Raw genomic sequence first — 14,772 nt, 5'->3', positions numbered from 1 at the left:
GCATGATCCACGCCACACGTGACGGAAATATCGCGAGAGTACATACAGGAAGCTATAACCGCGTGAGTTTGTGTAACATGTAACATGTTAGCAAACGCTTTCAGTGTCCTTTAATGCAATGACAGAACCGCGTCAATGGCGGGACTTCTGAAGGTAAACTAAAGAGACAATCTTTTCTCCTTGCATTTGTGTGTCATGATGTGAAATGTCGCCACGGAGTTGTGTTTAAAAGTAACGTTGAACCAGGAAACACTGGAAGTTTCTGTTTTTGCATCAGAAACAGGAACGCATGCTGTAGTGTTCTAGCTGTTTGCTTTAGATGTAAAACAATGATCTTTTGTTACTATATGGTGTTATTATATTAGAGAGTCACTAGCTGAATTATCTTCTACAAACAGCTCAATAGCTAATATGTAAGTTAACGGTAACCCATCACATATCCAGTGGTGGAAAGTAACCAAGTACATTTACTCAAGTAACTTACTTGAGTAGAGATTTTAGGTACTACCATTTGATGCTACTTTATACTTCACTCCACTACATTTCAGAGGGAAATATTGTACCTTCTACTCCACTACATCTCAGGGGGTATTATTGTACTTTCTACTCCACTACATTTATTTGACAGCTTTAGTTACTTTTCAGATGAAGATTTGACACAATGGATAATATAACAAGCTTTTAAAATACAACACATTGTTAAAAATGCCACCAGTGTTTTCCAACCTTTTTGGCTTTTGACATGGTACAAAAAGCAGTGTGGGGGTCACATTTCAGATGTCTGAGTTGTTAACTTCTCCACCAAATAGTGATTTTTTCCCTCTAAACATCTCACATGGTTTCATTTCAATAAATGTTCATGTGATCCACTATTTCACCAAAAATCAAAGATTAGAGAAAAAGTCCAAAAACTCAAAACAGATTTGTGTATCAGAATTGAGTTTTTTCTTCTTTCTTCTCCCATTAATCATCTCACTACCCGTCAGATTTATCTGGTGATTTGGAGGGGTCCGACCCCTAGGTTGGGAACCACTGGACTAAACAAACTGTATATAAAGTAGTTCAAACTAGCTCCACCTCCAGCAGCTACAACAGTAACATGCTGCTTACACACTGATACTTCAGTTTTATCATCTAATGATGTCATATATAATAATATATCAGTCAGAAGGACCAAACCACTACTTTTACTGCAATACTTTAACTACTTTTTGCTGCTAATACTTATGTACTTTTACCTAAGTAGGATTTTTCATGCAGGATCTTTACTTGTAATGGAGTATTTTAACATTGCTGTATTGGTACTTTTACTTAAGTAAAGGATCTGAGTACTTCTTCCAGCACTGTTAGCTAGTGACTTAATACTCATTAAGGTAGTTAATATGTAAAGTTAACTCATCGCATATCAAACTGCCAGCTGATACTGTTAAGACAGTAAAGAAGATGGAAGTGATTTTTTTTCAGTATACATCACATACACGAACAGCAAACTTTTCATTCAAAACAAGCTACCTACTTAAAGCTGTCCACTTGTGATCGGATCATCGAGACGCATGTTAATACCAGGTGTAAACAGGGCCTAAGACTTTTGGTCTGTTTTGTTTGACATGTCCTTTGTATGTAACTCATTGCAGTCAAATTGTTAACTTTTTTGTGAAAAAACATATTAAACACTAATTATTATTCAAAGTGCAGTATTTTATATTCATCTTAAAACATGCCTGGAGAGGATCTTTTAGGTTTTGGACTCTTACTCAGAAAAAAATAAGCAAATTGAAGACATCATCGTGGTACTGAGAAATTGTGAATACAATTTTTTTATTATTTTTTAACATTTCATAGACCGTACAACACGTAAAACATCCCTAAATTTAATAAGTAATCATTATCCTACTGTACAGATCTGATTTAAACATGTCATATAAAGCCGGAGAAATTCACACAAAAAAATTCAAATGCTCACTTCCCACTGTAGATTAATTGATTCATCAAGAAATGTGATTTTTAGAGTCCCATAAATTTGGCATTGTTTTTTAAATACTTTCTTAGACTTAAATACAATATCACAGTTCCTGTCCAATCATGGGCCACCCATGCAGGTGTCTACAATTATTGTGTGATTGCTGAAAGCAGTATTTTTCCGTCTTCCGTACGTTTTTGCCGCATTTCAACTGCTGCATAATTTGTGCTATAAAAACCATTCAAACATCAATCTGTGCAGCTCATTCAGCAGATGTGTGCTTGTATTTTTCTGAAATGTGACATGTTTCAGCGATTTTATATAATTTTTTAAAACATTGAAATTTATAGCCTAATGGCAGTCTATGGGACGAACCGTCCAACTGAGTTGGAACCTTTCTCACTTTGACACTCAACTGCTCGGAAGTCCCTTATCGTACAGACACCTTTCAAACTGTAAAATGTTAACAAAACTTTTAACTTTCAAAGTTATCAGATTGTTTAGTGATATCTTTTGTAGTTTTTCAGCAATTTAAGCCCAAAGTCAGGAGTTTTGCAGACTTTACCACCAGTGTCTCACCAGTGTGTCATGTGATCAGACACAGTGGAGAGCACAGGTAATTTTAGACCAGAAAAAAAAATTCTAAACAGCTATCACTTCCACAGTTTTAGCTCCTCAAGCACATATCTTGCCTCAATATGTTGCCACAAGCCTCCTCTCTCTCAAAATGTAAATACATTTCACATAGGACTTATAGTTTTTGAGATCTGAACCTTAATTGATAGAGAGTCCCTGTCCTGTTCTCATTGACTGCAATACAGTCTGCAGGATGTGTGTCTCCTCTCACTCTGGTTTCTTAAACTTACAGATTCTCTCTTCCTTCAAACACTTTTTACACATATCATTCATTCTCATGTTAAACTAGTCTTGCTTTCACTAATAATGTACAAATCTCTGGGCTTCAAGCTCTAGTTTGAGACAAATACATTTTCATCATCAAAAAGGAAGTTTTTTTCCCTCTCATTTTTGTGAATGTCTGTTGGCTCAGTGGTTTAGAACACTGTTCTCCTGATCAGCTTCATCTTAGATGACAAGGTTGTGTGTTCGATACCCGCTCACTGCAGTGCTCCTCATAATATTGCTCCCATGCACAAAGTTGCTTCACATCTTTATCCTCTACCATAATTCAATTCCACTCTAGCTTACTTTAACATTATTACCTAAAATGTGGATAGATATGCTTGTTAAACACATCTTTTCCTTTGTGACACAGCATGTGTGAGTAGTCCAGTGGTTTAAGCTCATGTCACTTCTGAACTCCTTTTAGATCTAAAGGTTGTGAGTTCGAGCCCCGCTTACGGCAGAAATCAGTAGAGTTGAAGGATGAAGGAGTCCAGGTGATGCCAATCTGCTTAATGAGACTGCTACTCATAAATTTCATGCAATTGACAGACTAAACACCAGAATCTGGCCTAGTATTGCTGTGTGACATGTTAGCTCAGTGCATAGCATGTCAGTCTTACAAACATGAGGGTGTAGGTTCAATTCTGCCTGTTGTTGATTTTAATCTTAGTAGATTTTTCAATAGTGTTCAGCGTCCAGTAATGCAATCTAAATCAGGTTTCAGCAATCACACGCAATTTCTACAGAAATTGCATTTTCTAGTTATGAATGATTTAGACCTCATTCTAAAGTCAGAGTTAGGTGGACCCAAGCTTAGAGTTTTCTGAGATCACTGACCGTCATGCATTCAAAAAAAAAGGAATAACCTGACCTTCCAACACATCATTAGGCTCTGCAAAGAGGTTCAATTACTCAGCTAGCATAAATCATCAGCACAGCATGGCCTTTAACTGCATTGAATTAATAACTGGTGTAAAAACAACCAAATTAATACATCTAGATTGGTGAAAATGACAGTAACATGTTGTTTCTGAGCCTGACAACATCTCCTGTCTTCAGTTAACCCTTCAAGTAACAGGACAAGTGACAGTGATAGAGTCTGTGACCTTGTTAACTTAAAAACACAACCACAGTCTTCTTAATGATGACTCAGTTACAATGTTCTCCCTGTAGCACTTCCACTCATTCAGATAACACGTCATTATCGGGACCCTCGAAACGTCCTATTTAGATGGAATACCACCATTATTAATGTTAATAATTAAACCTGTGCCTTTCCTGCTATGACAAGGCAAAACATGAAAAAGGAACATTTTTCTTTTTGTATCCTGTGATGACCATGAGCTATTTTCCTATATACTGCAACACATTATTTTATTTATTAACCTGATTATTGAGAAAATACAGTAAACAAACTCAAGGGAAATGAAATTAGATCACTGTAAACCTTCTAAATGCTTTTAGTGAACTATAACCAGTCTGTTTACAGTAACGAATGCATGATGTCAGTCCTTTAAAGATGCAGTTTTATGTGGGGTTTTTTTTTCTGGTTTATCAACAGAAGCAGTTAAAAGAAGCAGTGAAGGTTATCAGCTCAGGTAGCCTTCTGTTTGCCTCCTACCTCACTGTCGTTGGAGATGAGCGTTTCTATGCCAACCAACTGATGCCCCTGCTGCAGAGGATCGTGGGGGCAGAGACAGCGCATGTGTTGGCGGTGAAGATGATAGGTCTGGGTTTGGTTCCTCTGAACCGCTACCAGGACCCAGCGTCATTGGTAAGCATGTCTCCATACTGTCTCCTCAGTGTCGTTTTACACTGACATCAGAGTGATCTGAGACACTGTAAGACTGTGTTATGGTTGTTTTGTGTATCCACAGGAAGTGAATGCTCTGGGGTTAAAGTTCAAAAACCCTATTGGGATTGCTGCAGGCTTCGATAAGCACGGAGAGGCAGTAGACGGCTTGTACAAAGTGGGTTTTGGCTTTGTTGAAGTTGGGACGATCACTCCCAAGCCGCAGGAGGGGAATCCCAAACCACGCGTGTTTCGACTCATTCCAGATCATGCAGTTATTAACAGGTTGGTTTTGAATACGCTACGCTAATGTCACTCAAACAGAAAAGAACAGATAATGATCAACTGAATGGACAGTAACATGTAGGGAAGGGCAGTATTGTTAAAATAATATCAGAGGTTTTTCAGATATCAAGATGCACCCAAAGAACCTTAATCAAGGTTATAATGTTACATTTTTTGAAACTATTTTAGAGAGGTATCGATTCTTCCTTACGCTCATGTTGGAAAATGTAGTTTGTGATAGGGCTGCAACTATCAATACTTTTCACTATCAATTAATCTGCTGATTACTTTCTCGATTATTCGTTCACTCTATAAAATGTCCGGTAACAGTGAGAAATGACGTTATAATTTCCCGCAGCCCAAGGTGACATCTTCAAATGTCTTGTTTTGTCTGACCAACAGACAACTCAAAGATATTCAGTGTACAATCATGTAAAACAGAGAAAAGTAGCAAATCTTTGCAACAGCAAATGTTTCGCATCTCTGCTTAAATCTGCGGTGCGGAACTTCTAAATATAAATTATAAATTATATTCAAGCCCTCGCCAAACAAGTTAACACAATGCTGATTAAGCCTAAATCTCTCTGTATTTCACAGTAAGGAGTTTTTAAATCTCATGTCAGGGGCAACATTCCTGCGCTGGCCGTTTGACCATTAATCGTGCGGCTCTTCTAGACTTTCCACATGTTATTGGACTGAATGGATCAAATTCTGATGTGAAACGAGTCATTTCATGGGGGTTTGTGTGACGCTCAAAACAATTTATCCACTGTTTCACAGTCGCAACAGTAGGTTCCAGCCAGTATGTACTGGCCATCTGGCATACTGGGACAAATGCTGGTGGGTCGTTAAATTATATCTGTATTTTCCAGCCCTCTCTGTGTGCCTGTCATTCAGGGTGTGAATGAGAGCGTGCTACACATCTGTGTAAGGCTGTATACAGACCAAATCAGGCTTTGCCGTGCACTCCTGCAGGGTTGAGCAGAGGTGTGTGGGCGTGTTTGTGCTCTAGAACGTAACTGCTGTGAAACAATCAGAATATGTTTTATTGATCTGATTCACCAGCTGTCTCGCTACCACTGCTCCCTCTCTTCATTCACTCTCTAGCTCACTCGACCACAGCTGCTCTCTCTCTTTTTCTCTCGTCTTTTTTAAAATGAGTCAGGAAGCCGACAGCAAAGTCTGACTTTACGTTTAAAGTTATCAAAAGAAGAGAAATGTCCTCACCTCGTCCTAGTAACATCTTTGTACTCATGCAGTCACAGCGGAACGCCCCCCTTTACTTCCACTGCCAGAAGGGGGAGACAAAACGCACTTCAGCTTTAAAAACAATTAATCAATTATCAAAATAGTTGCAGATGAATTTTCTGTCGATCGAATAATTGTTGCAGCTCTAGTTTGTGGTGCTGTTGATTTGTAAGGTATTGCAGTGATTTGACATGAAAATAGGAAAAAAAAAAAACTTATTTCTTTCAACGTGTTTTAATACAGTTTTAATATTTTATATTAGAATTGATATGTTTTTCATTCATATTTTGTAATTTCTTATTTTTAAACTACTAATCTCACATGATCTTACTGTTAAAGTTTCATATCCACACATGGCTATTTGGCTATTTGCCTCTTTGGCATCTCATGTTACATTTATGTTGACAAAGTATTTCATAAAAAATTACAAATTTTAATTGAACTTGAGCTCGGTGGATCATATAGATGATGAATATACTAGTGAGCCACTGGCTTTAGAGTAGCAATTACTGACATCTTTCCATATTCTTCACATGATTTTCTGTGACTGAAGCTGTCTTTTATGTAACACCTCACAGAGGTTTTTTTGAATTTATCTAACAGTAAAGGAATCACATTAGTTTTAGTTCGTGTTGAAATCCTCAAGAAGAAAAACAAGAGCAAGAGACGGTAATGTCATAATCTTCTTTTTCACGTTGCTCAGTATGTTCAAAGAGATTATGCCGCCTACTGTGGGTTTGAGATTTGCATTGAGTTCATACGTTTATCTCATTTCCTTTGATTCATTTTACTCAGATTTAAATGAGCTAAATGAAGGAAATAAATCTCTCTTCTCTCTCTGTTATACTGAGTTAAATTAATGCATGCACATCTATATTCAACAGAGAAGTTTTGCCACTGGTTTTGAAAAGAAATAGATTAGAATTAATTCATATTCTCTTGATATATTTATATGAAGGTTGCCCAGTGTTAAATTTCCATATAGTGTAATTTCTTTGTAGAGCAGCACAGTATTTCTACAATGTACTCTTGAGACAGGGCTGTATCTGTATAATTAAGATGCAGTACTAGAGAAAACATGTATAATGCAAAGAGTCTGAATAATTGTAATATATGATTTACACACAGCATCATGCAGATATACCAACAAATGAGAGTCTGCTTGTACATCTATGGACAAAACAAATAGATTTAATTTGATCAACTCTAACATTATTTACAGTATATATGCAGTATATAGAGTGTTTAATTAAAACAAAGCTGTCTTAGTGAAAAAAATATCCCACTGAATCTCATTATGTTAAGTTTCTTTTTTTAATTAGAAAGTTTGTCAGAACAGGAAACTTTGTGTGCATGTACAAAACAAAAAATAGACTACTGCACACCGCCTGTGCCAACACTTATGATAGATTTATTAAATAGCTGCGTTACGGTCATGCGTCCTTCATCAGGCATTTCACATGAAATGTCTGATACCATTAGCGCTGACAGAGTGCGGCGATCTATTTTTTGTTTTGTACTATTGCTTTTTCTCCTGCACACCTGTCAGTTTATAGATGTGCAAAGACTATTCCTCCTTTTGTATGTTTTTACAAGAAATATCTCATTAAAATGACATAATTGTAACATGAGAATTTGAGTCATAGTCATAACAGACCCTTGGAAAATGCCCTGATGGCTGAAGATGAGGCAATTAAAGAAAAATATGTTAGAAGAAGCTGCCCCATAAGAAATGATCCGTTTTATAGTACGTTGTTTTATTAGTGTGTTGTTAGAGTTGTATTTTTCATAAGTTGATCTTTAAATAAGTTGTAAAACTTGTTAAACTTATTGTATGTGTGTGTGTGTGTGTGTGTGTGTGTGTGTGTGTGTGCTCTTTCTTGTCCAGATATGGATTCAACAGCTGCGGTTTGGTAGAAGCACAGCAGAGGCTGAAGGCCAGGGAAGCAGCACAACAAGAGCACAGTAAAGGTTAGCAGGCACTCGTAATGTTCTGTAACTGTAACTTCCAGTACAAAAAATAATCAGTAAATCAGCTCGAAATTATATTAAAATTTCTGTTTCATTACAACAGGAAGTGTGATATAAATCTGTTGTGTGCACATTTATTATATTCTGGTTTTAGGATTTTTGTTTAGTTTATTTGTTTGACAATTCACAAAAGGACAGATTACATGGTTGCAACACCATGTACAATTAAAAGAGCATCAAGGATAACACAAAGAAGTAAAAATAGAACTTATTTCCATTGTGGTCCTTGTTGTAGTTAGATATCATGGAGGTGTGTGTGCGTGTACGTGCACCTGCAGATAGTGGGGTACGGCATTAGTGGCATATAAATCACAAAAAAAATCAATATACAGAAAATATTCACATTGGGCATTAGCAGTCACTATTCTGACAACAGGTTAATTACTTTGTTATGGGGAAGCCGATTACTTAATTGTGTATGTTATTAAATACATGTAAAAATATTCTTTTCTGTTCTATTCTATTATTTTATAATGATCTTGACCTGTCCTTGTTTCACGTCTGATCCATACCTGCTTACAGCTCATTTACCACATCAGCAGCCTCTGCCCCAGTTGAGTCACGAGTCTGATGATGCAGCTTGTGTTTGTCTGAACTTTCCTATTTGTATTTCTGTGTGTGTGTGTGTGTGTGTGTGTGTGTGTGTGTGTGTGTGTGTGTGTGTGTGTGTGTGTGTGTGTGTGTGTGTTTGTGTGTGTGTGTGTGTGTGTGTTTGCATACGTGCTCATGTCTGTGTTTATAGCTGGCCTTCCCCTGGGCATCAACCTGGGGAAGAACAAGCTGTCCCAGGATGCAGGGGCGGATTACTTGGAGGGAGTGAAAGTACTGGGCCCGCTGGCTGACTACCTGGTGGTCAACGTCAGCAGTCCTAATACGCCAGGTCTCCGGGATCTACAGGGAAAGGCTGAGCTCCGCCAGCTCCTGCATACGGTATGACCGTCCAAATATCCATTAGATTAACTTGCCGGGAGGGTTCCCCAACCAGTGAGAAAAATTTAAACACAATGAAAATTCATTGTTTGGCCTCATTGAACAGCCTGTGATCCTGAAAAATAATTGAACTTGAATTTAAATTATTTAAATCTCAGGCAGGCCCAGCTGGCTGACAGTCTTCCTCTGAATCATCAGTGCACACATAATTCACTTTTCCATTTTTTGAACAGCTAGGGCCACATATATCAGTTTAAATTAAATCATTACATATTTTTGTCTTTGAGTCCATCACCCATCAGCTCATAAGCTAAATTTTAATCCTTTCCATTCCTAAGATTCTACATCTTAAATGCTGTATAGGTACCTTTACATCCTATTTATGTTCTTTAATGGTTGTGTCTCTCTCCGCCACCTATATAGCTCACATTCTCGTATGATCTGTTCAGGTGTTGAAGGAGCGCGATGCCCTGCAGGGAGAACGCAAACCTCCGGTCCTGGTAAAGATCGCTCCTGACCTCACAGACCAGGACAAACAAGACATTGCTGATGTTGTCATCGAGGTTGGAAGTTGTTTCTTGCAGTCTTTTCCTAATTGTGCCTTTTGATTTGATTTTTTTCATCCTGTACTCAATTTAATTTTATTGTTATCTAATCCCTGTTCCTTAGATTTATTTAATTCCCTCTGATATCACTATTTTTTCATTCCTGTATGTTCTGTAATGGGTTTATCCCTTCACAAGAACTGAATCAAAAACCACACAAAAACAAAAAAACTACACAGTAAAAAAAAAAAAAAAAACTCATTAAGGGTCAGAAAGCAAGCCCAGATCCTTCCTGCTCAGAAATGACAACTTGAGCCACCTTGCCATCCATGTCACATGGTCACATGCAAAACACGTACACCCTTTGCAAAGCTGCAGTCTCCTTCTTGCTTGAATGACAGTCAGGTTGCTGACCAAATCAGTGCAACTCCACAAAAACAGTATCATCAATTAAAATGTTCATTTTTATGATCAAAGACAAGAGATTTGTGTTCACACTCGCTTTATGTCTGGAAAGCGAGTGCAGTGAATAAATTTCTAGTGTTTGATGAGAGTGGATGATTGGCCAACACACACAGGTGTTTATTGTTTCAGCCTCTCCACCAGCTCTGTACTGTTGGCTGTAGTGCAACTAGTTTGGATATTATGATTTGTTTAAATGCCCTTGCAGATTCCTATTCATTCCTATTCTTCTCTTTGTCATTATGTGATCTACCTCAGCATTTTAAAGAGGACAAAGTGCTCATTTCCAGGTCCTTATTTATATCCGGATTGTCTTTGCATGATTCATAGTTGGAAAAAAACTCCTTATTTATCTCATACTGGCCCTTTATGCAGCTCCTCAGTTCCGCCTCAGTCAGCTTACTCTTTTTACTACGATGCTTGCTATTATGATTGACTAATTTTCAGCCTCATCAAAATGCTGTTTAAGGAAAAAATCAACCATTTAAAACATTCAGTCCGTCTCCTCCTCTCTGTTCTGATCACCTCCTTACTGCTTCAGTGGGCTGATTTTAGAAAATACACAGCTATGTTTTTGTGATCATTGGAGCGAGCAGGAGACAAACCTTAATGGAAAAGACATTAAGGTTAAGGAAAAAAGAAAATATTTTAACAGCACTCAGTCTCTCTCTTTGTTACAGTACACTTCACATTAGAGGTCCATGAAAGTCAGATGGCTTTTACTCATAGTCACTTATATACATCAGAAGGAGGCACATACTGTATGTCACTCACTTCCTTTCCCCTTGTCTGTGCATGTTCTGCAGCTGGGAGTAGATGGTTTGATGGTGTCAAACACCACTGTGTCCAGACCAGAGATGCTACAAGATCCACATAAGTCTGAGGTTGGTGGGCTAAGTGGGCAGCCTCTAAAAGACCTCTCCACCAGCACAGTAAGAGAGATGTACAACCTCACCAAAGGTACTTATTTACTCAGCAACATTTTAAGTCCATTTCTGATCACCTGAGAATCAATACAATAGATTTAAAAAAATGTATCTGTATGATTTTTATAGGTAAAGTAACGATTGTTGGGATCGGCGGTGTAGCCAGTGGACAGGATGCTATGGAGAAAATCCGTGCTGGTGCATCACTGGTTCAGCTTTACACAGCTTTGACCTACCAGGGTCCGCCCGTAGTGACAAAGATAAAGCGGGAACTGGAACAACTTCTGAAGTGAGTATTACTATGAATGGGAAATGGTTATGGTTGGCTATAACGTATTTGTTAAAACATCTGAAACTTACAGCAATAGTTTTTATAATTTCCTTTTTAACTGTGGAAAAATGGATTGTCCTCTAATTCTCACACAAATATTTTTCAATTACTACCATCCCTTTTTTTCACAGAGAGCAAGGTTTCAGCAGCGTATCTGAGGCGGTTGGAGCAGATCACAGGGGACCAGATGCGTCGACTCACAAGCGGAGCTTCCTGAAAGAGATGGTGAACACAGATACTCAGGGCTTAACAGCACCTGTAGCTGCCATCTCCTCCAGCTAGACAACATGATCCTCAACCTGTCCAGAATTATGATAAAAGCTGTGTTCGTGATAATCCGTCCGTCTTTGACGAGATGAGGTCTTAACCGATAGATCAAAACCATATTTTCAATATTGGTGGTGAGGAGTGCAGACGCTGATAAAAATGAGTTGGTGAATGGGAAGTTGAAAGCACCAAATCTCAGCTACCTTTACTTGAAAATTATGGTGAAGTACACGATAATCAGTCTTGGATTCATGTTCTGTGTGTAACTTTATTTCAGAAGTTCTTCATTTGTTACAGTGTAACAGTAGTTAGTGTTTGTCAAGTGCATCCTGACACCAAAGTGCTTAAACTCTTCAGACACTGGCCTCACAAACCAGTTTTTACAAATTACCAATACATAATACAGTACCAGTCAAGAGTTTGGACACACTTTCTCATTGAAGTGAATGGGAAGTTGTGTCCAGACTTTTGACAGGTACTATATACAAACTGTTTTGTTGTATATAAAGAAAATAATCTACTGTACTGTATGGTGTTGTATGGATAAAGCAGCAACATTATTGTTTTAGGAACTGTGTAATACAGAAGTTGAAACATGCCTAAATGTTAGTGTATCATTCTTTGCCCGTCTGAAAATGTCATAACCGAATAATTAAGCAGTATAGCCATTTTCAAGGTGGTACTGCATGTCATATGTAAGCCAGTCAAAGGATCAACGTATTTATTTTTCTGTGTGCTATTAAAGCATGCCCTATAGCTCTGAAACGTTCAAGGTAATGTAAGACTCTTTTGTTGAAAGCACCAGTAGGATGTTAACGTAAAGATATGGAGTGTTATCAGCCTAAATTATAACGCACACACCTTCCTTCTAACTGCTTTTCTTTGTTTCCCAAATAATATTCTGGCCTTGGTTTTATTCACTTTCCCGCTCGGAGAAGTTTATTATTTCAGAATAGAAACAGCATTCCGGGAACTCTTTGTTCAGAAATAGCTGGGCTGAAAAATACTAAGCTGCTTGGTACCTTTTGCTCTAAAGCGACCACATACAGAGTGGTGAATATGAGAGAGCCATTTGCCATTTGCTGATATCGCAAAAATAAAATTGTGGTGCTTTTTAAAGAATTCTGGATAATGGGAGTCCTTATATGACAAATTTAAATAAAGTATTTATTTTTTAATGACATTGAAGTGAAACCACCTTAAATGGTTTGACCAAGAATGATGTGGCATCAAATGTGTAGTAACGGTTTATGGTCAAAGTCAGACTAAAGTTTCTGCATGTACATTACCAAATTTCAAAAAGCAGATAAGTATTAAATAGTTAACACTTTCATGGTCCCCAAAGGAGAAATTCCTTTGAATTTGGCCATTGCAAAAACTGTGTGTAATCCCTGAGTTATGTGGTGTAGATGATCCTGTGAATTTTATTGAAAATCATGATCAAAAAGAAAGAAACTTATAACAAGTGCGTCACTCCATTTCGCATTCGTCAGATCAGCTTGGCTGTTTGTTTGGACTCATCCACATTCCTGCATCAGAAGACCTTGTAGCAATTATGAGAGAAATATGTACCTTGTTAGATGAGTTTCTCTTTGCCATTTTTCTCATTGTATTACAGTTATAAAACCTCACAGTTTGTGAGATGCAGTAATGAGATATTGGAGGATTGGAATAATGTGCTTGTATTGAATGCAAATGTACTTGTACAGTATATTGTCTCCACATTTCAGCAAACAGTTTTGTTTTTGTGTGCATGTGAAGAATGGCCTGTGTGAGGGCGAGTGATTCACACAGACTGGATAAAATGCTTTAAGGTACAAATAATAAAAGAACAAACAACATTACTCAGTAGGAAGAACTGCTAGTTTTATTTTAACAATTACAAAAATCATTTTCCACAGTCCCTCTGAGGAGAAATTTCTTCTGCTTAAACAGAGTGTAGTTAATTGATCCTTCCTAATCATCTGAAGCAGCAGCCGCAGCAGAGTTCAGATCATTTAAAAGATTTCAGGGCTTGAAAGAACTAGATGACTTTGCTGTGTTCCCAGCAGCAATATAGAAAGCCCTTCAAGTCCTCTTCCCCTCAGTTGAACTCCCACTCTCCTCTTTTATTAGCTGCGGGTATTGTGGTATCATAGCCTCACATTGGTGCAGGCTGCCACTTTTATTGTTATTCTTCGATTTTTCTCACTCATTGACACGTCGAGATGCCCCCCTAGCCTATCATAACGCCGCCTGCTAATCCCAGAATAGACGGTGGTCATTAGACATAGCCAGTGAAGGCAGCGGTACTGTGAGGATCAGCTGTGAACTGCTGAGCGCCTCCTTCTCCCTCTCCTGAGGCCAAGTCCAGACTGGTATTCCATATGTGGTGTCACAGGGGGAGGAAAGGCAAAGCCTGGCTCACAGACAGACAAAACTTATGAACTGATTGCTACTTGGACGTGCAGTTTCCTCATATAACATTGATCATAGCTAGGAGGCAACACATATCTGTCCCTGAGATGCTATTTGTGCTTGCTGTGATTCAATCTGAAAGCTAACAGGGGAAAAAAAAAAAAATATATATATATATATATATATATATATATATACATATATATCATCTTGAATGAGCATTACCCAAATATTTACTATTACATATAGTATTATGAATATTTTTACAGCTTAAGTGTTGTTTTTTCACTCAGTGTGTCTAACCAGTGCACTAATAAAAGTAATCTGTGGAGAGCAGATGTCTTGGTTAATACATATTCAGTCAGTGAAGAGGAGGGAATTAGACTTTGCTCGACTGCAGAAGGAGAGAAACAAACAGAAGGAACAAATAGCAGTGAATGAACATAAAACACACATTCTGCCTTTGTAAGACCTGTATGCAAAACATGTACCCAAAACAAAACTGACCCAGAAGACTAGGTAAGGAAAAGGAAATGGACAAGGGTCAGATAGTCTACACATGGCTTGACTTTTTTCCCTCATTGAGTAAAACTACAATACCCTCCTTAATTATTGATTAACTAGGAGCGCTCTGGTAGCCGATGGTTACTGTGAATGCTCCCTTTATTTCCTGTCTGCCACTTAGCTTCAGCTGT

The 14,772-nt window shown here is 37.9% G+C and overlaps 1 protein-coding gene across 1 annotated transcript; it reads left to right on the top strand.

Moving 5' to 3' along the window:
* Nucleotides 1-38: 38 nt before the first annotated feature.
* dhodh (dihydroorotate dehydrogenase) lies at nt 39-13,524 on the top strand. The gene is made up of 9 exons (XM_067587165.1): nt 39-153; nt 4,425-4,637; nt 4,741-4,940; nt 8,077-8,159; nt 8,962-9,149; nt 9,599-9,712; nt 10,963-11,116; nt 11,212-11,371; nt 11,545-13,524. Exons 1-9 carry the CDS (start codon nt 136-138, stop codon nt 11,693-11,695), a joined length of 1,281 nt encoding a protein of 426 aa, XP_067443266.1. The 5' UTR covers nt 39-135; the 3' UTR covers nt 11,696-13,524.
* Nucleotides 13,525-14,772: the final 1,248 nt, after the last annotated feature.

The sequence above is a fragment of the Thunnus thynnus genome, chromosome 1 (genome assembly GCF_963924715.1).
Source record: "Thunnus thynnus chromosome 1, fThuThy2.1, whole genome shotgun sequence".
NCBI lineage: Eukaryota > Metazoa > Chordata > Actinopteri > Scombriformes > Scombridae > Thunnus > Thunnus thynnus.
This window is presented reverse-complemented; position numbering and strand designations above follow the sequence as displayed.

What these genes read in the sequence shown, in the direction of transcription:
- dhodh (XM_067587165.1), top strand. An exon ending in GATCATGCAGTTATTAACAG is followed by an intron (nt 4,941 to 8,076) that starts GTTGGTTTTGAA and finishes TTTCTTGTCCAG; the next exon opens with ATATGGATTCAACAGCTGCG. An exon ending in TCCGCCAGCTCCTGCATACG is followed by an intron (nt 9,150 to 9,598) that starts GTATGACCGTCC and finishes TGATCTGTTCAG; the next exon opens with GTGTTGAAGGAGCGCGATGC.